The sequence below is a fragment of the Ursus maritimus genome, unplaced genomic scaffold (genome assembly GCF_017311325.1).
Source record: "Ursus maritimus isolate PB19 unplaced genomic scaffold, ASM1731132v1 scaffold_22, whole genome shotgun sequence".
Classification (NCBI taxonomy): domain Eukaryota; kingdom Metazoa; phylum Chordata; class Mammalia; order Carnivora; family Ursidae; genus Ursus; species Ursus maritimus.
The window spans coordinates 5,907,141-5,933,362 of NW_024424675.1; the positions used below are offsets into that span (position 1 = coordinate 5,907,141).

A 26,222-nucleotide genomic window follows, 5' to 3' on the forward strand; every position below is an offset into this window, starting at 1 on the left:
ACAGTGAGATGTCACCTCACACCTGTTGGTGTGGCTGTTATCAAAAAGACAAGATATAGCAAGTGTTGGTGAGAATGTGGAGGAAAGGGAACCCTTGTGCACTGTTCGCCATTACAGAAAACAGTATTTTTTTCCTCAAAACATTAAAAATAGAACTACCATGTGAGCCACCAGTCGTACTTCTGGATATATAACGAGTATCTTAAGGAGATACCAGCACTCCCATATTCACTGCAGCATAATTCACAATAGCCAAGATATGGAAACTACCTAGGTGTCTGTTGGTGGACAAATGGATAAATAAAATGTGGTATTTTAAATTTATTTAATTTTAATTAATTGAGTCACATGTGATTAGGTGGCTTCTGTACTGGACAGTGTAAGTCTAAAAGTTCTGATATTCTGGATAGAAACCGAGAAACTTGAGGACACATGGCATGTCATCACCACTTCCTTTAAGGTGAGCTTTAGAAGAGGAAGAGGGTCCAGGCCTTCTCTGGCCTGCAGCACCATGACAGTGAGCATTTGAAATGCAGGACCTCACTGGGGACTTCAAAGTAAAAGGGGAGAAGGGTGTGCAGTTTAAACTGTTAAATAACAAAAATGACATAGGAAGGACTAGGAGAGAAAAGGCCCCACAATTTTCCAAAGAAATTAACTCCGAGCTGGCAACAGCCCCCATGACTTCAATCTCAGCACACAGGGGCCATTGAGGGGGCTGCACATTTCACTGAGACGGGTGGCTCAGCCATGGCAGCGGGCCCTGGGGGCTGCCACGGGGGGAGGCTGGAAAACTTAGAAACAACTGTGGAGAAGGCCTCCTGGAGGGGCTGCAGCCTTTGCTTTCGGGGAGGGAAGGAGCTAGGGAACCCACATCCAGCCCTCATTCTCTCAGTCCTCAGAGCACCTGCAGATGCCTCCCCTGCTCCAAACCTGACAAGAAGCCGGAAGCAAGCACACATGGGTCAGCTGTGAGGAAGAGCAGAGAAGGGCAAAGGCGGGGGTCTGGACAAGCTAATGGAAGTCACGCATCAGAGATGGAATGAGTGGTAAGGAAAGGGAGATGACAGCAACCTGAGAGACCCAGTGTGTGAGGAGGGCACCTTTACATTGTCATGGCAGCAGCAGTCCAGTGGGGCCTGCCAGCCTGGCTCTGAACCCTGACTCCACTACCTGCTGAAAGACTGATCTGGGTTAAGTTCCTGTGGGGTGACAATTCTCAGGGTCTCCAGTGTTTCTGTACATCTTGTGAGCACAGGTGTTGACTGCCTCTGCTTGGGGACTATAGTTCTGAGGATGTTTAAGTAGCAAATAGCCCCGGAAGAGACAGAGTGTGTCTCTCTCCTGAGACATTATAAAAGATTGGGGTTTTCCGGATCCTTTTGTAGCATGACCCGCTGTGTGTGAGGCATCCCCTGGCCCCTGTGTCGTCTGTGCAAGCTGGGGCCCAGGGGCTGGCACAAATGCTGACACCAGCTCCCACTAGTGCTGTGAGCAACAGAGCTTAGCCCGGGCTCAGACGGGTCTCCTGCCTGCTGCTGGCACCCACGAGAATTTGTGTGGCAGGCAAGCTTGGTCACTCTGTAAATGGGGCAAGATCTGAAACTCTTCACAGCTCTTGACAGCTCACTTTTCCGAGTCTCAATTTCCTCAACTGTAAAATGGGAACAACAAAGGGCTGTGGGGATGACGAGCATTGATACACATAAAGGGCTTAGAATAGCTTTCAGCCCTGGATATGTGCTCAAATTAAGATAGTTATTTTAGGGGCGCCTGGGGGGCTCAGTCGGTTAAGTGTCTGCCTTCGGTTCAGGTCATGATCCCAGGGTCCTGGGATCGAGCCCCACATCGGGCTCCCTGCTCGGTGGGGAGCCTGCTTCTCCCTCTCCATCTGCCTGCTGCTCCCCCTGCTTGTGCTCTCTCTCTCTCTTTCTTTCTTTCTTTCTCTGTCAAATAAATAAAATCTTTTTTAAAAAAAGATAGTTATTTTACCTACTCCTGTAAGGCAAATGTTTCAAACTTCAAAAAAGCAAAAGAAACATCATAAAGGGGACTTGAAGCCCATGGTGGGTGAAGAGACAGACTTACTAGGGTCTCTGAATGAAGTTTCAAAAGTCCTGAAATAACTTACAGATGGGATTATAGAACAGAGTTACTACCCATATCTCCAAAAACTAATCTTCTGAAAAGAGGAGAGAGAAGACCAAAAATGCCAAAAATCCCAGTTTCAAGAGATGTATTCTGGACACAGCAGACAGGCCAGTGAGATGCGGATTCCTGAAAACATTCTAGCCTCGATGATATACAGATGGTCTGTAAGCCTGTGGTAAAGAACACAGCGAACCAGAAGCCTGCACGAGCTCACAAGTATCACGCTGTGCTGTACTAGTAATTTTTTCTGACAGGATTATCGGGTTCATCACCAGAATACCGTGAATATAGTATAGCATGATTTCCACAAGAACGGGTGACGTGGGAGGAACGGGGTTTGAGCGAGAATAGAAAGAAGGCAGCTAGTGACCTGAAAGATTTCTAATGGAGTGCCAACTCTATCCTGTGCATTGGGGTTAGCCCAGACTTGAGCAAAGGTACAGAAAACATGCCTGGAGATGGCACGAAGCTAGGAGGACCAGCCAGCGTCCGTTTGAAGTATTTCCATAGTCCAGAAGCACGGCCGAGCCCAACGGAATCAGAATTCTGCTCTTCGTTTGGGTTCTTCGCAGGCCAGACAGTGGCCATGGGAAGTAAACCTGGGGTTTCAGTTGTCTGGAGGCCTGGGGAGTGCCAGGCCAGGGCTGGGGTGCAGCTCCTGAAAGAAAGCAGCATTGGCCACACCGAGTCACATCCACCCAGGGACGTGACCCGGCACCCCGAGCAGACACCACCACGAGCCACTGTGCCCAGAGCCTTGTGTCAGCTCCCGTTTCACCCTCACCACCCAGGTGTAGAGACGGAGAACGAAGTTCAGAGAGCTGAAGGAACACACACACTGTGCGGAAATCACGGTGCAACCCCCTCGCACAGCCAGGACGCAACCCCAAGTCTGGGCCACCCCAAGGCCTGTTGAGACCTCCACAGCACTGCCCAGTGGCCTCGGTCACCCCACACCAGCAGAGCTGCACCCGGTCCTCCAGGTCACTCTCAAGGCCAGGTCACGTGAGAAACTGCAGAACTAGAAGAGATCGAGCTGGAGAAGGAGGGAGACGTGATGAAGCCTAAATGCATGATCACACCTTACCAAACTCCTGCAGGCCCGTCCCTGGTCCTCACTCCCCACTTGTGTCATCCATGCTCTTCGCGTGCCCCCCGTCTCCCTGAATCCGGCCCCACCGGCCTGCTGGCAGGTGTCTGAACCCCACTCCGCTCACACCTTGAGGTGCTGCACCTCAAGGCTTGCCCTCTCCATGGCACATCACTGTCCACTGGCCAACTCTGGCTCGTCCTTGGACTGGGGCCTGGGCTGAGCCCACCCCCTGCTGCAGGGTGACTGTCTGCTGAATGTCCTTCAACAGACACCCCAGTACATTTCCTGCTTGACGACAGAGCCTCTCATGTACCAACCCTCGGGGAAGTTTAAAAAACAAGCAAAGTTATTTTAAGGGCCCCTATGAATATGAATTATCAAAAATTAACAAATCTAAAATACCATCACTAATAGATACTTTCACGATAGGACTTTAAGGTTTTGGTTTCCAGGCCTCTACAAATTTAATGCACAACTGTCTGTCCCCAGAAGGGAACAAGGCATTAGCAGCAACGGTGAGAGGCAGCCTCATCTCAAAACCCGGATTTCCCACCTTCTTCTCGAATATGATCATTGGGAGGCTCTACCTTTGATATCCATGTCTTTTGAAATGAAGTTAACTCTACTCCTAAAAGATCCAAATCAGTAATGAATTGCAAATTAAGAATTCTGACAGTGCCTGGCTGAAAAGGGGCAGGAAATCCGATAAACCAGTTTGACAGAAAAGATCACCTCTCTGGTTTTGGAGTGACGAAAAGGACAACATGTCAGAGGAAACAGTGTTTTTGTGGAAGCATTTGTTCCCCACGATCAAATCAATGAACTACTACTTTATCTGGCGGCGTGCACCCATCCCTTCAGAATGCAGCTTGGTAGAGAAAATGCCTTCCCGAGGACCACCAACCACGACATGATGCTATGCCCAGCCCCAGAAGGTGCCTTTCTTTGGTCTATGTTTTGTGTCTCCCAAGAGCTTGGTCTCCTATAAAGTAAACTACGGGAGGCAAATGAAACAGACCCTGCTACCCAGTGTTAAACATTGCTCTGTTTAAAGTACCGGCCTGCAGTCTGCCAAGCCTTCTCAGAGAAGCCATACATGGGACGATTCTCCTCTCCCATTCCCATTCAATGATGTTTTAATGGATGGTAAAGAGCAAGCTTAAAAATAAGCGGCAAGAAGGAGCTGGAGATGTTAGGAGGGTGTAAAGACTAAGTTTTATACTCTGCATGTAGAACTGCACCTCAAATCTTTTAGCCATGAGTCCCACAGTAAGGGTTAGAAATGACCTTCAGAAAGGGAACAAAGGGGTAGGAGAAGGCAGAATTAACTACTTTTTGGATGCAGCTGTGAATGTTATGGGGTTTCTTCTTGAGCTTTCATTTTTATTTCACAACCTTGCCCTGTGGTTAGATCTGACCCTGTTGAGCCAGTCTTTCGTGTACCTACTGCTTCTTCTGTTTCTAGGAGTTGAAAGTGGCCTTCAGGATGATGGAAAAGCTTCCTTCAATCCAAAAGTACAAAAGTAGCAACCATATTCTGACATTTACCAGGTTTACTGCAAACTGGGTGGGAGGATTTTTAAATTAATTAAATAATTTTTCTGCACATGTAAGTAAGCTCAGAACTTCTGCCCAAACACTAAATACTAACATCACCATCCAGTTTTGAATCACATTGGAAAGCTTTACTTTGTATCAAGCAAGTATCTGTGTTAATGCAACTTATGCCCATGGCTCCTCTTTTGTTCCTGACCCAAGTGTCCTGTCCATATCTTTCAAACATTCAGAGCTCTGTTTCTCCCCTTCAGTCCTTCATGATTTTCAAATCCTTCTGCCACCTGCCCACATGACTCCGCTCATGCCCCAATTTGTCTATGTCCCTTTAAAGTGGGATCCCGGAACTGGATTGTGGGCTACAAGGGTCTTTATCACTTTACCACTATACAGACATCAAGCACATTAGCTCTTCTCTTTATGCCATCCTTGTGACCAATTAGCACAAGGGCAGGCTGCGGCTGTTCAGCATTAATTGGTGGTGATAAAATGTTGTGGCAGAGAGACGTCTGACAAATGTGTTCCTCAAGTCCATGACCCTACAGCCAATATTACAAAACTGTAGTTTAGAGTAACTTTACAATGAATTTTAATTCATCCTGTAAAAGCCTACACAGATAATTCAAACAGGAGAGCCTCTTGGCCCTCACTGTCCATACAGCTGGGGAAGCTGACTGGGGATTTGCACCTGGAATGTAATGATTTCAAATCCAGAGGTTCATGCTGTCATGGATTATCCCAAACCATCTGCATTTGTTCAGAGAAAGCCAGTCTGGCAAACCCCTTTCCAATTCCATATTCCAAGTACTTGAATGTACACTGGAAGTATAATTTGAGCTTCTTCTCCTTGTCTCACATTTTCTGGTTTTCTTTTTTTATTATGAACAGTTAGCCGCTGTACAGTATATCATTAGTTTTTGATGTAGTGTTCAATGATTCATTAGTTACATATGTCACCCAGTGCTCATCACAACACGTGCCCTCCTTAATACCCATCACCCTGTTACCCCCTCCCTCTCCCTCCCCTCTGAAACCCTCAGTTTGTTTCCTGGGGTCCATAGTCTCTCATGGTTCATCTCCATCTCTGATTTCTCCCCCTTTGGATCTCCCTCCCTTCCGCTACGATCCTCCCTGCTATTGCTTATGTTCCACATATGAATGAAACCTATGATAGTTGTCTTTCTCTGCTTGACTTATGTCGCTTAGCGTAATTCCCTCCAGTTCCATCCATGTCGATGCAAATGGTGGGTATTCATCCTTTCTGATGGCTGAGTAATATTCCATTGTATACATGGACCACATCTTCTTTATCCATTCGTCTGCTGAAGGGCAACTCGGCTCCTTCCACAGTTTGGCTATTGTGGACATTGCTGCTACGAACACTGGGGTGCATGTGCCTCTTCTTTTCACTATATCTGTATCATCTGCACTACCTAGTAGTGCAATTGCTGGATCATAGCATAGCTCTATTTTTAACATCTTGAGGAACCTCCATACTGTTTTCCAGAGTGGCTGTACCAGGTTGCATTCCCACCAACAGTATAAGAGGATTCCCCTTTCTCTACATCCTCTCCAACATTTGTTGTTTCCTGTTTTGTTATTAATTTGAAGTAGACAACTGGGTCAGATGAGATAGACTCAGAAGTTATTATAAAGGTCACAGATAGAGTTTCAGCATTACAAAAATGCCAAATAAAGATGTCTCCTTTACAGTTAGGCAAGAAGCATTTCAAGAGAGAATAACTATTTGCATAAGCATTAAAATATTATAGCTGTTATATAAATATATAATATGTATAGTAACACATATATAACTACTAACATCATATAATGTCTAAAAATGACTATAGTTGTGCCACTAATAGATTAAAATTAACTAAGAAACTCTTTGGCGGAATGTGGTTCCTTCTTCACGTAACTGTGTGGATATTGGTTGGATATATGGACAACCATTCAGCTCCCGGAAAAGGGGCATCTGTATGGTCCAACATGCTGAGACCTTTCTTGACCTCCCAAAGGTGAATAAATCAGAGATGGCAGCCACACTTGGTCTCAGTCATTGGGCCAATCCAAAACTGGATTACCTACCCATGTACACTCCCCCTTCCTGCCACTTCATATCCAACTAAAATGTCATGAGCTACAAATGACCAGTGATAGGCTCTCACGGAATCAGAGATCTGTGTAGGCCACTGAGAGGTGGCCACTTGCAAGAGGGTTATTTGAAAAGAAGTATAGATTATACAAAGAGTGGGGTCAGACACATTGTATTTCTACAGACAAAATTATTAAGCAGAAACACAGCAGGATTTGTTTAATAATAAAGTGGTTTGTTGGGGTTTAGGATTTTATTATTTCTTTTTAGAAAAATGAGAAAATTTACAAGATGCAAAGGTCTTACACAATACATTATCACCAATGTTTGTTCTCTTTACACCTAAACCAGGCCCTGGCTTAGCCAGTGTTGGGAAGAACATGGACAGCGTGAATGCAGTTGAGACCCATCATGAACACATGTGAAAGGAGGACCGGTGACAAATGATGTTGGGCCAGCCTGTTTTAAAAGCAAGCCAAGAAATCACAGGAACCAGCAAAGTCTTTGCATGGGGGAAGCATGGGTGTATGCCCTGCTGCCATGTGCATGGGGTGCACACCCCTGCACTGCCAGTACCCACTTTCGCTATTAGACCACAGCAACAACAGAAAATGGTATCATTCCTTTGGTGTTGTTGTTTTGTTTTGTTCTGTTTTGTTTCTGCAGGGCTACTCAGCGTCCCAATTTCTTATTTCTGTCTTCCTTTTCATGATTCAGTCCCAAATTCTTAAAGCAGTGTAGGTACTCAACATCTTTCATGAATTTTTCTGGATCCAGTTCCGCCCAATGATAATGCACTAAAAAGAACAAAGATAAGACACATTACAGGAGAAGGTCCCAAAATATGCCTTCAAATCCTATTTAAAAAATATAACCAAGCCTAAAGAAACAGCTGTAGGATACCCTTTCAGTTCATACAATGACAACGGCATGACAGTGTTTCACTATACTATGAACAATCTGCCAGGTTGTCATGTATAATTCCAAACACCTTCTCACCAAAGTTTCCAACTTATTAGAACCTCATTCTTATAGCTCAAAGAGACATTAGATATCTGGGAACTAACTCACTTCTTAATGGCCTTTGGAACAAAAAGAATGAGAAAATATTTTAAAGTATTCACTTTAAATGAAAAGGCAACATATCACCATCTGTGATATGCACCTAAGGCAGTATGTAGAGGGAAATTCATAGCACTCAAAGCTTATATTAGAAAAGAAAAAAGCTATCACAGCAATAATCTGAGTTTCCACATTAAGAAACTAAAAGAATAAAAGCAGAGTAAAACCCAAAGCAAGCAGAAGAAGAAAAATAAAGACTAGAACAGAAACTAATGAAATTTCAAACAAAAACAAAAAATAAATGCAAAGATCAGTAAACTTGATAAACCTCTTGCTAGACATCAAGAAAAAAGAAGACATAAGTTATGAATATGAGGAATCAAAAAGGCAACATGAGTATGTTTTATATACATTAAAAGAATAAAAAAGGATAGGTCACAACTTTATTCCCACAAATTAGACAACACAGATGAAACAGACAAATTCCTTGAAAAAAGATTAAAAAGTCTCATTTCCAAGTCCTTTCAATCATGAGGGAGGCAGAGGGGAACCTAAATAAAGCACAGGAACAGGGAATAAATCAAACACTAGATTTTAGGTATTTTTAATACTGCTCAAAGGATGGTAGGTTCTTCAGTATAAAATCTCCAAGTGTCTCAAGTTTGCCTCCGCAATTCTGAGGCTACCTTGCCAAGATTTGTGAGGCAGGCAACTGACATCCAAGAATTTAAACTAAACCTCAAACATAACACAGAGTTTCTATTCCCTCAGATCTAAATTCTAATCTAATCTAAAAGATTCTGATAATAGTAGGTTGCATAGTGATACCACATCTGTGAATATGCTTTGGGATGCCCCCAGCACAGGTCACATTCTTAGAAAAGGGTTGTATTATCAGCAGATGTCTCAATAGAATTAACAGCCTTCCATTCCTGCACCCAGCTTGATATGGAGGCCCATGGGGCCACACTAGAAAGGCTAATTATAACTACAGCTATGTTCTTCGGTCCTATATGGACCCACACAAGGGACTGAAATTTATCCCAAGGCCTACCCTCATGCTCTAAAACCCACCAGTCACAGTCCTGCACTACTTCCTAAGACAGATCTCAAAGACCACAAGGGGATAGGAATTATACAACATAATTCCTGGGGACCATATTACTTCCATTTTTAAGTCAGGAAAAGCAGCCATACATTCCTGTATTTTAATCAAGATGTTGACCCAAATCTAGGCACTGGGGTGTACTAATGCCTCTTTCCCCATCTGCAATACTAATAACTAAAATCCTGAAATTGGATCTCACATTGACCTTTGGGGAACTTCATTTTCTTGGTGCAGATTAAAACCTTTGTTTTTGAACTTAAAATGAGCTTTGGGATCCTGCTTTAATATATTATTCTTTTACATTTACTTCAAATAAATATTCTACGTGTTTCAAACCTTTGAGATAATAAATTAATGCTTCCAATATTTGATTGCATATGGAAATGATAAGGTTTACTGAAGAACAACAAATGATCTGGAAAATGTTCACAATATTCCATTATATGATAGAAGCAGTGACATTATATATACAGTCTGTCTTTATGTAAAACTAGAGAAAGAGATATAAAATTATCTGATTAGAGAAAGTGCTATAAAAGCATTATGTTAATAATGATTATTTTTTTTTTTTTAAAGATTTTATTTATTTATTCGACAGAGATAGAGACAGCCAGCGAGAGAGGGAACACAAGCAGGGGGAGTGGGAGAGGAAGAAGCAGGCTCATAGCGGAAGAGCCTGATGTGGGGCTCGATCCCATAACACCGGGATCACGCCCTGAGCCGAAGGCAGACGCTTAACCGCTGTGCCACCCAGGCGCCCCAATAATGATTATCTTTGATGAAACGGCAGGCAACTTATTTTCTTTGAGCATTCTGGCATTTTAAAAAATTTTCTGTGATGAATGAGCATTAATTCTGTAAAACAAAATGGCTTTCAAAAGAAATTTTATGAGAAAGACAATCCAGAAATTCCAATCCCTACCAGAGAATCACAGAACTAGAAGGGATCCTGAAAGGTTACATCCCAGGGGTTCTCAAAGTTTACAGTAAACCACTCAGGCCTAGGGACTTCATAAAGCACTTAACCTGAAAGATTTAAACTAAGAATTCCTTCAGAATTAACTGTTCTAATACTGGGATACCCAACAGGGACACCTCATCATAATATCAACAGTAATAACATCAGTGATGAGCTCCCAAACCACATGCAAGAGCCTTCTGGCCAACAGTAGCCACTGTTGCACCTGAAAGCCACTGCCTGACCACATGGATTGGTCAAATAGATGCTGCTTTTTATTTCCAATCTCACTTTTAAACAATGTTCCTTCTCATTTTCTTTTTTTTTTGTAACAATTTTTTATTATGTTAGTCACCATACAGTGTATCATTAGTTTTTGATTTAATGTTCCATGATTCATTATTTGCATATAACACCCAGTGCACCATGCAATACGTGCCCTCCTTAATACCCATCACCGGCCTATCCCAGTCCCCCACCCCTCTCCCCTCTGAAGCCCTCAGTTTGTTTCCCAGAGTCCATAGTCTCTCATGCTTCATTCCCCCTTCTGTTTACCCACCCTTCATTCTTCCCTTCCTTCTCCTACCCATCTTCCTAGTTCTTATGTTCCATAAATGAGTGAAACCATATGATAATTGTCTTTCTCTGCTTGACTTATTTCACTTAGCATAATCTCCTCCAGTCCCGTCCATGTTGCTGCAAATGTTGTGTAATCGTTCTTTCTGATGGCTGAGTAATATTCCATCATATATATGGACCACATCTTCTTAATCCAGTCATCTGTTGAAGGGCATCTCGGCTCCTTCCACAATTTAGCTATTGTGGACAATGCTGCTATGAACATTGGGGTGCATATGGCCCTTCTCTTCACTATGTCTGTATCTTTGAGGTAGATACCCAGTAGTGCAATTGCTGGATCACAGGGTAGCTCGATTTTTAACTTTTTAAGGGACCTCCACACTGTTTTCCAAAGTGGCTGTACCAACTTGCATTCCCACTAACAGTGTAAGAGGGATTCCCCTTCTCCACATCCTCTCCAACATTTGTTGTTTCTTGCCTTGTCAATTTTTGCCATTCTAACTGGCGTAAGGTGATATCTCAATGTGGCTTTGATTTGAATTTCCCTGATGGCTAATAATAATCAGTTGCATTTCTATACATGAACGAGACTGAAGAAATAGAAATTAGGGAATCCGTTCCATTTACAATAGCACGAAAAATCATACGTTATCTCGGAATTAACTTAACCAGAGACGTAAAGGATCTATATTCTAGAAACTACGAATCACTCTTTTTTTTTTTTTTAAGATTTTATTTATTTATTTGACAGAGATAGAGACAGCCAGCGAGAGAGGGAACACAAGCAGGGGAAGTGGGAGAGGAAGAAGCAGGCTCATAGAGGAGGAGCCTGATGTGGGGCTCGATCCCAGAACGCCGGGATCACGCCTGAGCCGAAGGCAGACGCTTAACCGCTGTGCCACCCAGGCGCCCCCTACGAATCACTCTTGAAAGACACTGAAGAAGACACAAAAAGATGGAAAAATATTCCATGCTCATGGATCAGAAGAATAAACATAGTTAAAATGTCTATGCTACCCAGAGCAATCTACCCTTTCAATGCCATCCCAATCAAAATACCAATGACATTTTTCAAAAAAAAACTGGAACAAATAGCACTTAAATTTGTGTGAAACCAGAAAAGGCCCCAAATCACCAAGGAATTGTTGAAAAGGAAAAACAAAGCTGGGGGCATCACGTTGCTAGATTTCAAGCTATACTACAAAGCTGCAATCACAAAGACTGCATGGTACTGGCACAAAAACAGACACGGAGACTAATGGAACAGAATAGAGAACCCAGAAACGGACCCTCGGCTCTTTGGGCAACTAATCTTTGACAAAGCAGGAAAAAACATCCAGTGGAAAAAGGACAGTCTCTTCAATAAATGGTTCTGGGAATATTGGACAGCTACATGCAAAAGAATGAAACTTGCCCACTCTCTCACACCATACACAAAGATAAACTCCAAATGGATGAAAGACCTCGATGTGAGACAGGAATCCATCAAAATCCTAGAGGAGAACATAGGCAGCAACCTCTTTGACATCGGCCACAGCAATGTTTTTCATGACACATCTCCAAAGGCAAGAGAAACAAAAGAAAAAATGAACTTGTGGGACTTCATCAAGATCAAAAGCTTTTGCACAGCCAAGGAAACAGTCAAAAAAACTAAGAGGCAGCCCAGGGAATGGGAGAAGATATTTGCAAATGATGCTACAGATAAAGGACTGGTATCCAAGATCTACAAAGAACTTCTCAAACTCAATACACAAGAAACAAATAATCAAATCAAAAAATGGGCAGAAGATATGAACAGACACTTTTCCAGTGAAGACATACAAATGGCTAACAGACACATGAAAAAATGTTCCTTCTCATTTTCTTGAACATAACCATGGAAAAACCTAGGGGCCAGGGTGCTGGCTGTTAGGTGGGTGTGGCTGGAAGCATGAAAGGCAAGGGGGGAGGGAACTATCTGTGGGGTCCACCTGCCAGATCATAAGCACTGAGCAGAACTTATGTGCAAGCTGACAAACACATGATTCTGCACAAAAGGCTGTCAATATTTAGAAACCCTGGAGGAAGGGTACTGTGCCTCCCTGTGAGAGCCATTGGCATCTACTTCCAAGTGTATTTTTCCAAAGTCCCTGAGAGTCAGATGAGCTATCTGGCGGCAGACATGACCAGCAGGCTGGAGGTACCTGACAGGCAGCAGTAAGTGCCTGAGATAACGGAGCATCACAATTTTAGAGCCTTATGGAAAGAAGCTTCTGGAGTGGTTCTCTTTTATTGCCTGCAAACATCACGGGCAGTAGGGAATAGTCCAGCACCAGAAGAAAGGAATTCCTCAATAGCCTGTTTGAGTCTCTCAAAGACGCTGATTTCCAGCTGATCTGCTTCTGGCTTCAGGCCATTCGAGCAACCACAAGATGTAAGTGCTCGAGTTAAGATACACAGACCACAGACCTGCTCTCCAAACCACTGTCAAAAGAACCCAGCTTTTACGTATTTATTTCAGGCCACAGCTAGGAATCTAATCTGAATTCACTTACATAGAAAAGAAAGCCTGTTCTATGAGAAAACATGAGTCTCTGAGAAGTCCACATATTAGAGAAGGATTCACTCTGACTTAGCATTTGTAGAGATTCCAGTGAGCCCTCCACTGAACCGTCAAACTGAAGAATCTCTGCTTTTACACGAGGGCTGATGGTCCTGACTTGGTGATGAGAACATGGGGACAGTGATTCAATTTCCTGATTAAGACAAAAATCTTAGGCACCTGGGTGGCTCAGTTGGTTAAGCAACGAAATCTTGATTTCAGCTCAGGTCTCGATCTCAGGACTGTGAGTTCAAGCCCTACACTGGGCTCCATGCTGGGTGTGGAGCCTACTTAAAAAGAGAAGAGAAGATGAGAGGAGAGAAAAGAGGAAGGGAGGGAGGAAGGAGGGAAAAGACAGAAGGAAGGAAAGAAAAGAAGGTAGAAAAGGGAAGGGAGGGGAGAGAGAGGGGAGGGGGGAGAAGAGGGGAAAGAAAAATAAGACAGGAAAGCTTGGTGTGGTGTACTAAAGGAAGAAATTTCGACAGCAATTAGTTTTTATTTTGCCTTAACTTCTATGCTATCTATTGCTCACGTATATTTGTACATATTTAATCAAGCCAGTCTTACAGAACTGACAGTGGTTCATAATCTTCACTTGTCCAACTGAACTTTCTGCAATGACAGGCTTGTTGGTCTTTCTTTTTCTTTCTTTCTTTTTTTTCTTCCTTCCTTCCTTTCTCTTTTCTTTCATTTTTCTTTCTCTTTCCTTTTATTCTTTCTTTCTTTCTTTTTCTTCTTTCCTTCCTTCCCTCCCTCCTTACTCTTTTTCTTTTCTTTCTTTTTCTTTCTTTCTTTCTTTCTTTCTTTCTTTCTTTCTTTCTTTCTTTCTTTCTGTCTGTCTGTCTTTTGGTGCAAAACGGTGGTTTATTAAAGCACAGGGGACAGGACCCATGGGCAGAAAGAGCTGCTGCCCCGGGGTTATGAGAGGTGGCTGATTATATACTCGGGAGTTGGAGAAGTAAAGAAAAGAGAGGTTTCAAAAGAACTTTCATATGCACTGGAGAAGATGGGGAATTTCCCTGAAATGAACGGAGTTGCGGCAGCTGCTTGGGAATATTCCTTTTAGTCCCCATCCTGAGGTAGACTAACCATAGAAGACTCCAGTTATAGCCATTAACCCAGGAAATGAGTGAGGGAGAAGTCACCACATCTATTAGGAAGAACAGTGAGAGAGAGAGAGAAAGTGTGTGTCTCAAGAGTCCCCTTTGTCTGGGATAGCCTGTGTTTCCTCCAGCAACCCAGGTTTACTCGAAGGAGGCCTATTTAGATAATTATCCTCCAATGTCAGGAGGGAGTTTACTACCTGACACATTCAGGCAAAAGGGCCTTAGGCTGGGGTCCTGGTGTTGAGCAATGAAGGCCTAGGTATGAGCAGTGAAGGTACCCTAGGTCCATTTGCCCTATTTCCTACAGAGGAGATCTGACAGATACAACTGCATCCATGCAGTGTGACAGGAGATCAGTCCTTTCCTAAATTTTGCAATCCGAATTGTTTCCAGTGGGTCAAAAGGCATCCCAAGGGAGAGCCCTCGTGGAGTCAAAAAGCTTACTGAGGCCATGCTAGTAGAGAAGGTCCATTACCAAAGAAAATCCCTCCTGACTCCCAGATGCCGTGCCATGCACAGGATATGTCAGAGGTTCCTGGTGTCAAAGTGACCCAAGGCGTCCCACGAACAACATTGCTATGATCATCACTGCCATCAAAGGCCCCTGTAGGATGAAGGCCTGCCCTCCTCCTGCTTCCCCATTGCATCCTAGGCTACAGATGGGTGCCTGGCATATGGACCAAAATACCATGCCTTGAAGGACCTGCCATTTTTAATGCATGGAGAACACTAGAAAAGTTTTACAAGGGAAATTACCCAATTTTGTAACTTAAGTAGTGATAGAGGACATTGACAGAAAACATTAAAGATGGAAATCCATCATGGCCTAAGTGACATTCCAACACATGTAGTTCTTACAGCCAACTCCCCTAGGAAACGGTCCCCAGTTGGGTTTTAATTCCATCGGGTCGTGGTTTTGGCCAACTCCCAGGGGAGGTCCTGTGGCCAGAAGCAGCTAGACCAGGGATATGGAGGGGATCACATTAGATCAATCAGGAGGAAACCTCACACGGGAGTCTTAAGATTGCCAGCTGTCCTGGTGACTTAGGTCGCTATCCTGTACCCAAGATAGACAACGTTGTATAAGGACAGGACTAAAGAGACGGCATCAGGTTTCTGGGTCTTATTACCATCCCAGCCGGGGTACTAACTTCCAGCCAAAAGGCAGGCTTTCTCCTCCCTGTAGAGTAGCCACAGCTAGAGGATTACTATGTCAGCATCATCCAATATGGCAATCATTAGCCAAATGTGGCTACTGTGACTAAGGAAATGAATTTTAAATTTTGTTTAATTTTAATTTATTTATGCTTAAATATACACACACAGGTAGCACCTACTATATTAAATGGCACACTTCTAGGTTATCTGTAAGCTTAGCTCAATACTTCAGGAACAGACAGAATTACTAACTATGACAAGCTTCTTGCCAATTTATTTCTAATAAATGAAACAGAGGTGGAAGCCTAGGTGCAGAGAAAATCCAGCCCTACTGCTGGCAAAGTAACATAATGTACCTCCTCTGTAGCAGCGAGGAAGCAGTTCAGCCCCCTTTATAATAAAAAAGCCCAGAACAACATTAAGGTCTGGGAACAGTAATCTCCTCTAGGTTAGAAGAGAGAGAATGGGACAGAATAAATTGAAGAAATACCGCTTAAAATTTCCCAAATGTATTCAAAGACAAACATTTACAGGTTCAAGAAGCTCAGAAAACCCAAAGCAGTCATCAGAGTGAAACTGAAGATGTGATACAGATGTTGGAATGATCAGACAAGGGAAAATAACTGTGATTAATATGTTAAGGGCTCTAATGGGTAAAGTAGACAATACATAAGAACAGATGGGTAACGCAGCAGAGAGACGGAAACTCCAAGAAAGAATCAAAAGGAAATGCTAGAAAGAAAAAACACCATAACAGAAAGAAAGAATGCCTCTGATGGGCCCATCCGTAGACTGGACACAGCCAAAGAATCAGCGGGCTTGAAAACTGGTTAGTGCAGACCTCCAAACGGAAATGCAAAGAGAGAAAAGAATGGGGAGAAAAGGAATGTGGGGCAACTGCAGAAGGTATAACATACGCATAATGGGATACCAGGGAGAGAGAGAACAGAGCAGAAGTATTTGAGGTAATAACAGCCAAGAACGTTCTAAACTGAAGAAAAAAAAAAAGAAAGAAGATTTTGAAAGAAGCTGAAGGGGAGGGGAGGACAAGAGGAAGGGGTAAGAATGGGAGATGGCTGTGAACCCGCCTTACCCACAGAGGAGCAAGGATGAAAACTGCAAAGGGCTTCTCAGAAGAAACTATGCAAGCAAGAAGAGAGTGCAATAAAATTGTTAAACTATGGAAAGAAAAAACCACCAATCTAAAATTCTGTACCACCAAAATTATCCTCCAAAAGTGAGGGAAATAGACTTCCTTAGATCTGCATTGAAAGAAATGTTACAAGTTCTTCAGGCAGAAGAAACATGATATAGGTCAGAAACTTGGATTTGCAGGGTGCCTGGGTGGCTCAGTCAGTTAAGCATCTGACTCTTGATCTCAGCTCAGGTCTTCATCTCAGGGTCATGAGTTCAAGTCCCATGTTGGGCTCTGTGCTCAGCAGGGAGTCTGCTTGAGGATTCTCTCTCTCCCTCTCCCTCTGCCCCTCCTCCCACTTGCTGGCAAGCTCTTTCAAATAAATAAATATTTTTTTAAATGTGTACTGCAACATCTAGGGCAATCACTAAAAAAATGTTTAAGTTAAAAAAAATAAAAACAGCACCTAAGAAGCGCAGTTTTATACAAGAAGCACTAGCACCTGAACTGGGAATGAATGTTGACACAGGGAAGCAAAATGAAAGCTGTGGAAATGAAAGAGATTCTACTTTCTACAGGGGGGAAAAACCAGTGAAAACACGACTATCCTTGAATACACATAACACAACTGCTCTAGCTCATTAGGAAGAAATGTGCTCAGCCAGATACGTCTTATTATTCAGACAAAGGTCAAGTTGAAAAAGCAAACAGATGGCAGCTTCCAAAACACTCTCCTTGCTTGGTTTCAAGTGTGTTGACATTTGAGGACAGAAATGTGGGGTGCTGCTCAGGAATATGCTCCTCTCACACCCTAATGATGGCAGCGAAGTAAATAATCAAATGAGGCAATACCTGACCTTGCAGTCAAAGGCAGAGAGGACCTCGTGCACCTTTGGCTGTGGCCAGAAAGGGGGCGGGGGGGAGTTGCAGCCTCAGAGGAAACCTTGAACCCTCCCAGCAAGGTGAGTGTGCCTGAAGGAATGAGACAGAGGACAAAAACAGAAATGCATTTTAGCACTTCCATGTCCGTTTGATAAAATAAGAAACACTGCAACGTGATAGAGAAATGTCAGCACCCTGGGAGTGTCCTCTGAAGGTTTCTGACTCCCTTTCAAAGAAAACTATTGCCCGAGCTCATGCAGTTTCTCACTCCATTTTCTTTTGCCTTTCCTTTCTCTCTCATGCCTTGGAAACTCAAAGCTGTCCCCTTAGGTCCTGTGAGGCTCCCTAGGGCTCTTTCTGTTTGTAAAGAAAAGCAAATGAAAACTGCAGCTCCCCTCACTGAGGCAGAGGTGAGGCTGCTGTTTTTCTCTGCAGCACAGTCAATGCCAAGGTCACCTTCTGTCGCTACTTAATTCAGTTCTTAGAGATATCTGAATATTTGGTGGTGATTTTGTGGGTCTACTGGGATGACAGATTTCAGCAGATGGGGCAACAAAAGCCTGTGGGCAATAAAAAACCCAAATACATAATTGGAGGACCAGCTGTCACTTATTCCTGGCCTCCTTTAGGGTCTTCAAATCTGAGAACACATCTATAATCCCAGAGGTAGGGGTACCTCAGCTCCTCCCTGGCCCTTGGCTGGCCGCGGGAGTGGGGTCTCCAAGGACCCCTCACGTCTGTCTATGCCTGGATGTCAGCACCAGCCAATGGGCCTCCGCTGCCATCTCTGGTTTGAATTCCAACTGGACACCCACCTTAAAATAAGCAAATGGTTTTCCTCATGCACTCAGTCAAAAAGCCAGACAGTGCTCCATAAATATGCAAAGAAAATGTGGCTTCTGCATTTTCATGGGCCCATCCAAACATCCTCACAAGCCTCCATCCCTCTGAGTCACTGCAGGGGCAATCTTGAACCCACAGTAATTCTGCTCTCCTGGGTGTTAGAACAGCTGAGTCCTCAAATGACCTCTATACCTGGGTGGCTGGTGTGGCTCCGCACCTGGTGCTGAGCCCCGGGGACACCACTGAGCAGCAATTGATAGCTCAGGGGCCAGAGCCCTGACCCCTGTCTGACCTGAGCTCATTTTTGCCCTCACTAGCACTACAGACCCCTCAGGCCCCACGCTGGGAGCCACATGGAGATGGTGGTTGAGACCTGTAGGGTCCCATAGCAGCAGTGCTATGAGGTCATGACCCTCCTGGCTTCTGAGATGCAATGGCCTCTCTTAGCCTCTGGGGCAGGCTCACCTCACTCCTTCCACCAGGACCCATGGTCAGCCCAATTGACCCCCCACACCTCTCTTCGACACCCCTCACGGGGCAGGGGAGACCCTCTACTGACTCCTGCTGCATCTTGTTGCCTACCCACATCTTGCTGCCCCTTCTACTCAGCTGCAGCAGCCTCGCAGACACCTACAGCCATCCCACACAGCAGTCTCCTGCCAGGACTCCCACCAGGGAGCACAGCACAGGCCCCCAGGTCTCCAGCTTTCCTATCAACCTACCCACCAGCCGAGGACTCTCGCCTGGAGCCACACCACCAGGTGTGGCCTTGGGCTCCTCCTCCCTCTGTCCCTCCTCTTTCTCCCACTGCCTCTCCTAACCTGAAGCTTTTCTTCAGCTTCCCTCCTGTCAGACAGGGGCTCCCCTCTACAGCATTCCTGCTCTTTCACCTTCTCCCCACCTCCTCCCCAGGGCCATAATGATGACAGGGCTGCAGTGCCTTTGATTTACAGGGAAAAGGAAAACACATCTACTGTTTTCAAAACACTGTGCCCTTGAACTTGCTTCCACCACTACTGTGTCCCTTCTCTGGCTAGTTTTTGTTGGGTTTTTTTGTTGTTGGTTTTTTTGTTTTTGTTTTTTTTTTTTGACTCTTGACTAACATGAAGGTTAGGGACACCGACCCCTACACAGTTGAAAATCCACAGAACTTCTGACTACCCGAAAACTTAACTACTAATAGCTTACGACTAACCAAAGCCTTACTGATGAACTAAACAACACATTTTCTATATGCCATACATATTATGCACTGTGTTCTTACAGTAAAGTAAATGAGAGAAAAGACAGTGTTAAGAAAATCATGAGGAGGAAATACATTCACAGTCCCATCCTGTATCTATCAACACCAGAAGCTTTCATCTGTTCCCAAGATGAATTGTCTATCAGTACCTACGTCGTCGTCCTATAGGACACAAAACACTGTATGCATTATCCATATAACTAACCCCCGACACCAAAAATGAAAAGATGTGAAGAAGAAATTCATATTTATTTACAGGTGTAATGCTAAGTGCATTGATAACAAAGAGGCAGCAATAGGATTGCTTTACAGTATAGCCTAGCCTATAGGCTAATGAATGAATCATTACACAGTTTTTCTGGCATATGGTATCACAGTCGTACTCTTAACACAGTACTGTAAACACTGTTAACATTGTTTTAAGCACCACTTACCTGTGATGATAGGCCAATATGCACTTTGTCCAGTTATAAGACAGAGAGGTATACTGAATAGTAATTCTTTGAAACCAAGGTTATAAAACAGCAAAAGAACAAACACATCATCAACTTTATGAACTTGTGGGACTACATCAAGATCAAAAGCTTCTGCACAGCAAAGGTAACAGTCAAAAAAACTAAGAGGCAGCCCACGGAATGGGAGAAGATATTTGCAAATAACACTACAGATAAAAGATTAGTATCCAAGATCTACAAAGAACTTCTCAAATTCAATACACATGAAACAAATAATCAAATCAAAAAATGGACAGAAGATATGAACAGACACTTTTCCAATGAAGACATACAAATGGCTAACAGACACATGAAAAAATGTTCAAAATCATTAGCCATCAGGGAAATTCAAATCAAAACCACATTGAGATACCACCTTACACCAGTTAGAACGGCAAAAATTGACAAGGCAGGAAGCAACAAATGTTGGAGAGGATGTGGAGAAAGGGAATCCCTCTTACATTGTTGGTGGGAATGCAAGTTGGTACAGCCACTTTGGAAAACAGTGTGGAGGTCCCTTAAAAAGTTAAAAATCGAGCTACCCTATGATCCAGCTATTGCACTACTAGGTATCTACCCCAAAGATACAGACGTAGTGAAGAGAAGGGCCACCCCAATGTTCATAGCAGCATTGTCCACAATAGCTAAATTGTGGAAGGAGCCGAGATGCCCTTCAACAGATGACTGGATTAAGAAGATGTGGTCCATATATACAATGGAATATTACTCAGCCATCAGAAAGAACGATTACACAACATTTGCAGCAACATGGACGGGACTGGAGGAGATTATACTAAGTGAAATAAGTCAAGCAGAGAAAGACAATTATCATATGGTTTCACTCATTTATGGAACATAAGAAATAGGAAGATGGGTAGGAGAAGGAAGGGAAGAATGAAGGGCGGGTAAACAGTAGAGGGAATGAAGCATGAGAGATTGTGGACTCTGGGAAACAAACTGAGGGCTTCAGAGGGGAGGGGGGTGGGGGACTGGGATAGGCCGGTGATGGGTATTAAGGAGGGCACGTATTGCATGGAGCACTGGGTGTTATAAGTGAATAATGAATCATGGGACACTACATCAAAAACTTGGGATGTACTGTATGGTGACTAACATAATAAAAAATTATTATAAAAATAATAATAATAATAATATCACTCACCTTCCGCCTGTCTAAGGATAGGCTCTCCGCTTCCACATGTGTCTTGCCATGATGAATACGTGGACAATGATGACAATGACACAAAATGTCAGTCCTTTCTGTACAGCTGCTAGGTTTTCACACGAGGACACACACATACACAACCCATCAGTTTACTAACTGTACAGCACAGTGATTATTTACTATTCAGGAAGTAGAAGTGGATCATCATAAAGGTCTCCATCCTCGCTGTCATCAGGATGAGCAGGCGGGGCAGGAAGGGGAGAGGCTGGTCTTGCTGTCCCAGGGCGGTGGAGCAGAGGACATGCAGGAGGGGGAAGGGGAAGCAGGAGAGGCAGGCACACTCCGTGTCACTTTATGGAAACACCAAATCTCATCATTTATGACATTTTTGCTTTTTCTTTTCTCTAAAAATGTTTCTATATGGCACCAATCCTTCCTCTACCTCTGCTTTAGTTTCAGCGTCCATGTCATAAAAGCAGCCAAAAGCAGTCAGGAATACCTGGAACACTTTTGCCAGACTAACAGTTTGTTTTCTGCCACCGCTGCTTCTAGGTCTTCCTCCATCACCTGACATTCGTTTGGAAGCACTCGTCTCCCTCAAGTCGTCTTTTTTTTTTTATAAAAATTTTTTTATAATGTTATGTTAGTCACCATACAGTACATCCCAAGTTTTTGATGTAAAGTTCCATGATTCATTACTTGCGTATAACACCCAGTACACCATGCGATATGTGCCCTCCTTACTACCCATCACTGGCCTATCCCAATCCCCCATCCCCCTCCCCTCTGAAGCCCTCAGTTTGTTTCCCAGAGTCCATAGTCTCTCATGAAGTCGTCTTCTGTTAATTCCTCTGTGGTGTCTATTAGCTCTTAAATTTCTCCAAGATCCATATCATGAAACCCTTCACCCCCTCAACTCACTTTTTTTTTTTTAAACCATATCCACAATCTCTTTCATGATTTCCGTGACTGGCTCTGTTTTATACACTGTGAAGTCATGCACAACATCTGGACACAGTTTTCTCCAGCAGGGATTTATTGTCTCAGGCCTGATGGCTTTCATAGCATTTTCTATACTAACAGTGGCATCTTCAATGGGGTAATCCTTCCAGAGCTTCTTGATGTTCTATCGGGGTTCTCTTCTAGAGCACAGACAATGCTTTCCGTACAGTCCCGTGTGTGATGAGCCTTCAGGGTCCTCATGATCCCCTGATCTACAGCCTGGATTAGAGACCAGGTGTTTGGAGACCACAGACCACTTTGACACCTTCAGTGTTGAACTCACCGGGTTCTGTAGCCAGGGGCATTGTCCAATATCAAAAGAACTTTAAAAGGCAGTCCCTTCCTGGCAAGGTACTCCCGGACTTCAGGAACAAAGCATCAATGGAACCAATCCAGCAAAAGGGTTCTCACTGTCCAGGCCTTCTTGTTATGCAACCAAAAAGCAGCTGGTGTTTATCTTTTCCCTTCAAGGCTCGGGGGTTAGCAGCTTTGTAGATAAGGGCAGTCCTGATCATAAACCCAATTGCATTTGCTCAAAACAGCAGTTAGCCTCTCCCTTCCTGCCTTAAATCCTGACACTTGCTTCTCTTCCTTACTAATAAATGTCCTCTGGGACATTTTCTTCCAGAATAGGGCATTTTGTCTGCATTAAAAATCTGTTCAGTCAGATATCCTTTCTCCTCAATGATCTCAATGGTGTCTGGGAACTCATCTGCTGCCTCTTGGTCAGCAAAAGCTGCTTCTCCTGTTACCTTGATATTTGTAAAGCCAAACTTCTTTCTAAAATTATCAAACCATCCTTTACTGGCATGCAATTCAACAGTTTTAGATCCTTCACCTTCCTTTTGCTTAAGTTGTCACATAATGACTTCACCTTTTCTTGAGTAATCTTTGAGTCCACAGGTATGCTTTTCTTCTAGCAATCTTGCACCCACATGAAAGCTGCATTTCTAATGAGATTAAAGGGTATTTTGCAAAAAGTGCAAGGTTTCTGTGCCTACTGGCATAGTTGCAGCAAAGGCTTCATGAATTTCCTTTTCTTTCTTTCTCTCTCTCTCTCTCTCTCTCTCTCTTTCCTTCCTTCCTTCCTTCCTTCCTTCCTTCCTTTCTTAACAGTGTTCCTTACGCTGGATTCATTTATCCTGAGATGGTGGGCATTGCAAGCTTCAGACCTTAATCTATGGTACACATCAAGCAATCCAACTTTTTTGTGGCATCATGACTTTTCTCTGCTTCTTGTGAGCACTTCCAGCATCACTACGGGCACTCCGGATGGGTCCCACGATGTTACTCAAGGTTTAGGATATTGCATTAAACATGATGAAAAATATGTAAGAACTGCGAGAGATCACTTTTTACTACGATCCGCAATTTACTGCAGAGACAAACTGCTCACGCAGAGATGATTAGCGTCACACATTTTAAGCAGATACTCACAACACCTGCGCTCACTGCAATAGCAACAGGAGGTGGCTAGGAAATTACTATGGTCGTGTACAGCCTGTGCTATAGTTAATTTTATGCAGCTACCATTTAATACTGCATCTTCACACTTATTTACATTTTTCTCCACTGTAAATGGTACCACATATGGTCTGTTAAGTACTTCTGTGTATACGTTTGGATAAATTTTAACTTTTTATAATAGATTTATGTATATTTTATGGTAGTAACTGATAAAATAGATTGGTACCTACATATATTTTATGCATTCATGACATGCTAACTTTTTTCCTTTTTTTTTTTTTTTTTTGTATTTCTAGGTTACAGAGTTTGTGGACTTTCTCAAGTTGTTGCAAATCTTCAAAAAATCTTCCAATATATTTACTGAAAAAATCCATAATAAGGGGATCCATAGAGTTCAAACCCATGTTGTTCAACAGTCAACCACAGCATGATTTACCCCAAGTTCTATACTATCCAATCTGCAATACCTTGAGAATAAATATGATTATAGGTTTTTAACTTTTCCACCAATTTTAGAAAAGCAAAAAATAAATATCTACACATCTATGAGAAATTTTGTCTCTTAAACCTTGGGAGATGTTGGAAAGAAACACCCACCTTCACCTCTTCCCCGTTTTACTGTGTGCTGTTTTCTACTGTGAACATGTCCTCCAGAATGTTCTGTGATACAGTTACTGTCTCTTCCTCTATGCATGGGGCTTTCCGGTGTTTTTCTTGCCCACAGAAATAACAAAATCACTCCCAAACTGCCCACTGGCCACAGGATACTAATGCCCAGGATACCTTTCTACTGGAATTATTCTAACTAACTAAACTAACTAATCTACTGGAATTACTCTGAGGCCAAAATCTAACACAAATAGAAAGTTATGTTTTGCCCTGATATAAAAAGTAGAATCCATACCCGTCAATAAATAAAACAAAGATTCAGAGTATTGAACAGAAACAGTTACATCAAAAATCAGAACTTAAGTTATAAAATAGATGAGCAGGTAGATAATATAATCAAGAAGGAAATCAACTAGGTGGCATAAGAATTTTTTAAAGCCATTTTGAAAATACAAGGTCCAAGACACGTTTGAATGTGTGTGTTTGTGTGTTTATGTTGTTAAGCTGGGTTTGGTTACTGGGAGATGAGTGATTATATATTTATTCCTTATCTATTCATTGAGTTCATCATGGGAGTCTGAAAATTCAATTTTTTAAAATTTATTGTAAAGTCCCAACACTCACTGGGGAAGAAGCTATTATTTATATAATCTTAAAACTGAAGGAAAAACACAGGGTGCTGTGTCAGAGTAGGGCCAAGAGAGCAAAACACCGTGCAGGCTGGGCAACTGCCCTTGGTCCAAGGAGGAGAAATAGAAAATGTCGAGTCTGGATTTTGCTTCTGAACCAAGGAACCACCCGCTATAATGAATGTCATTCCCTGGCCATCAGATTGGCCAGTCCTTCATCCTTCGTCCAGGGGGCAGGAGTGGGTACCAGGGCGTTCTCTCCAACACGATTCCTAGGGGGTAGGGGAGGCTTAAGAAGAAGCACCACAGAAACATGGGGGGAGTCCCCTTTGACCTTCCCCTCTCACCCCAGCCTGCTAGGACGGTCACCTGGCATTATGGCTCTACCTACCTGCCTTTCACAACATCACTGGTAAAGGGGGATGAGTTCTACTCTTTTAGTTGATGAAGAAAAAGCAAGGAAGCAAAAATGACACAACTTATTGCCACACAGAAATTGGCAGGATGGAAATAAGAACTCAGTGAGTTTCTGAGTTATTGCTGGACCGGCATAATGAGCATACTTGTAAAAGGAACTTCAAGAGCCACTTCCTGCTTTACTCTGCAGATTAACGGTTTCTGTTCAGGCTGCAAGTCAGAAGCAGTAGCAATATTTGTGATGACAAAACTGACCACTGATATGAGCAAATCATCACAAAGTTTTGAAGGGGTGGGAATGGAAGTTTTATGTGACGTAAATGCCACAAATTACACATGTAAATGTTACTGTGAGTTCATGAACATTTAACATTATTTAGACACCACATAGCACTTTTCAGAAGTCTCTCCCTGACACCAACTGTTTCAGTTCATGAATAAAAACCCATATCTTAAGGTCCAGACCAAGAAAAGGGGATGGGGGGAGGCTTGTGACTGTGACAAATGAGGCTGAGTGTGAAAAAACCTCCCTCTGATTCCTGCTTCACTTTCACGTGAGCGTGAGAAAAATCAGCCAAGACCAGTGACCATGGCTCTGTCATCACCCAAAGAACAGGGAAGGAAACAGAGTCATTAGGGGAAAAGCCAAGGGGACATTACAGGATTTATTAACCAGTGCCTCCCTCCCCTTAAAACTATCAGTGAGTCAACAATGCAACCTTTCTGAGTGCTCTGTTCTGTTCCTTTGGTCTGTCCGTGTTTGCAAACCGGTTCCACCTATGCCCAATTATCACTGCGGACTCTGTAATATAGCTCAGTGTCTGGTAGTGTGCATCCTAAATTAAAGGTCATTTCACAGAGGGACTTCCCTTTTGGAAGGGAAAGAGAAGA

The 26,222-nt window shown here is 43.2% G+C and overlaps 1 protein-coding gene across 3 annotated transcripts in view; it reads right to left on the reverse strand.

The window, feature by feature from the left end:
• Positions 1 to 7,131: 7,131 nt before the first annotated feature.
• Positions 7,132 to 26,222, reverse strand: part of DTD1 (D-aminoacyl-tRNA deacylase 1) — a 188,241-nt gene continuing 169,150 nt past the window's right edge. For 2 of the 3 annotated variants that reach the window (XM_040637946.1, XM_040637944.1), the window contains one exon: positions 7,132 to 7,690. In XM_040637946.1, the coding sequence (XP_040493880.1) occupies positions 7,649 to 7,690 (42 nt within the window). In that variant the 3' untranslated portion in view covers positions 7,132 to 7,648. Of the gene's footprint in view, positions 7,691 to 24,869; positions 25,187 to 26,222 lie in introns of those variants that run through there. The other variant, XM_040637945.1, reaches the window with a different exon arrangement.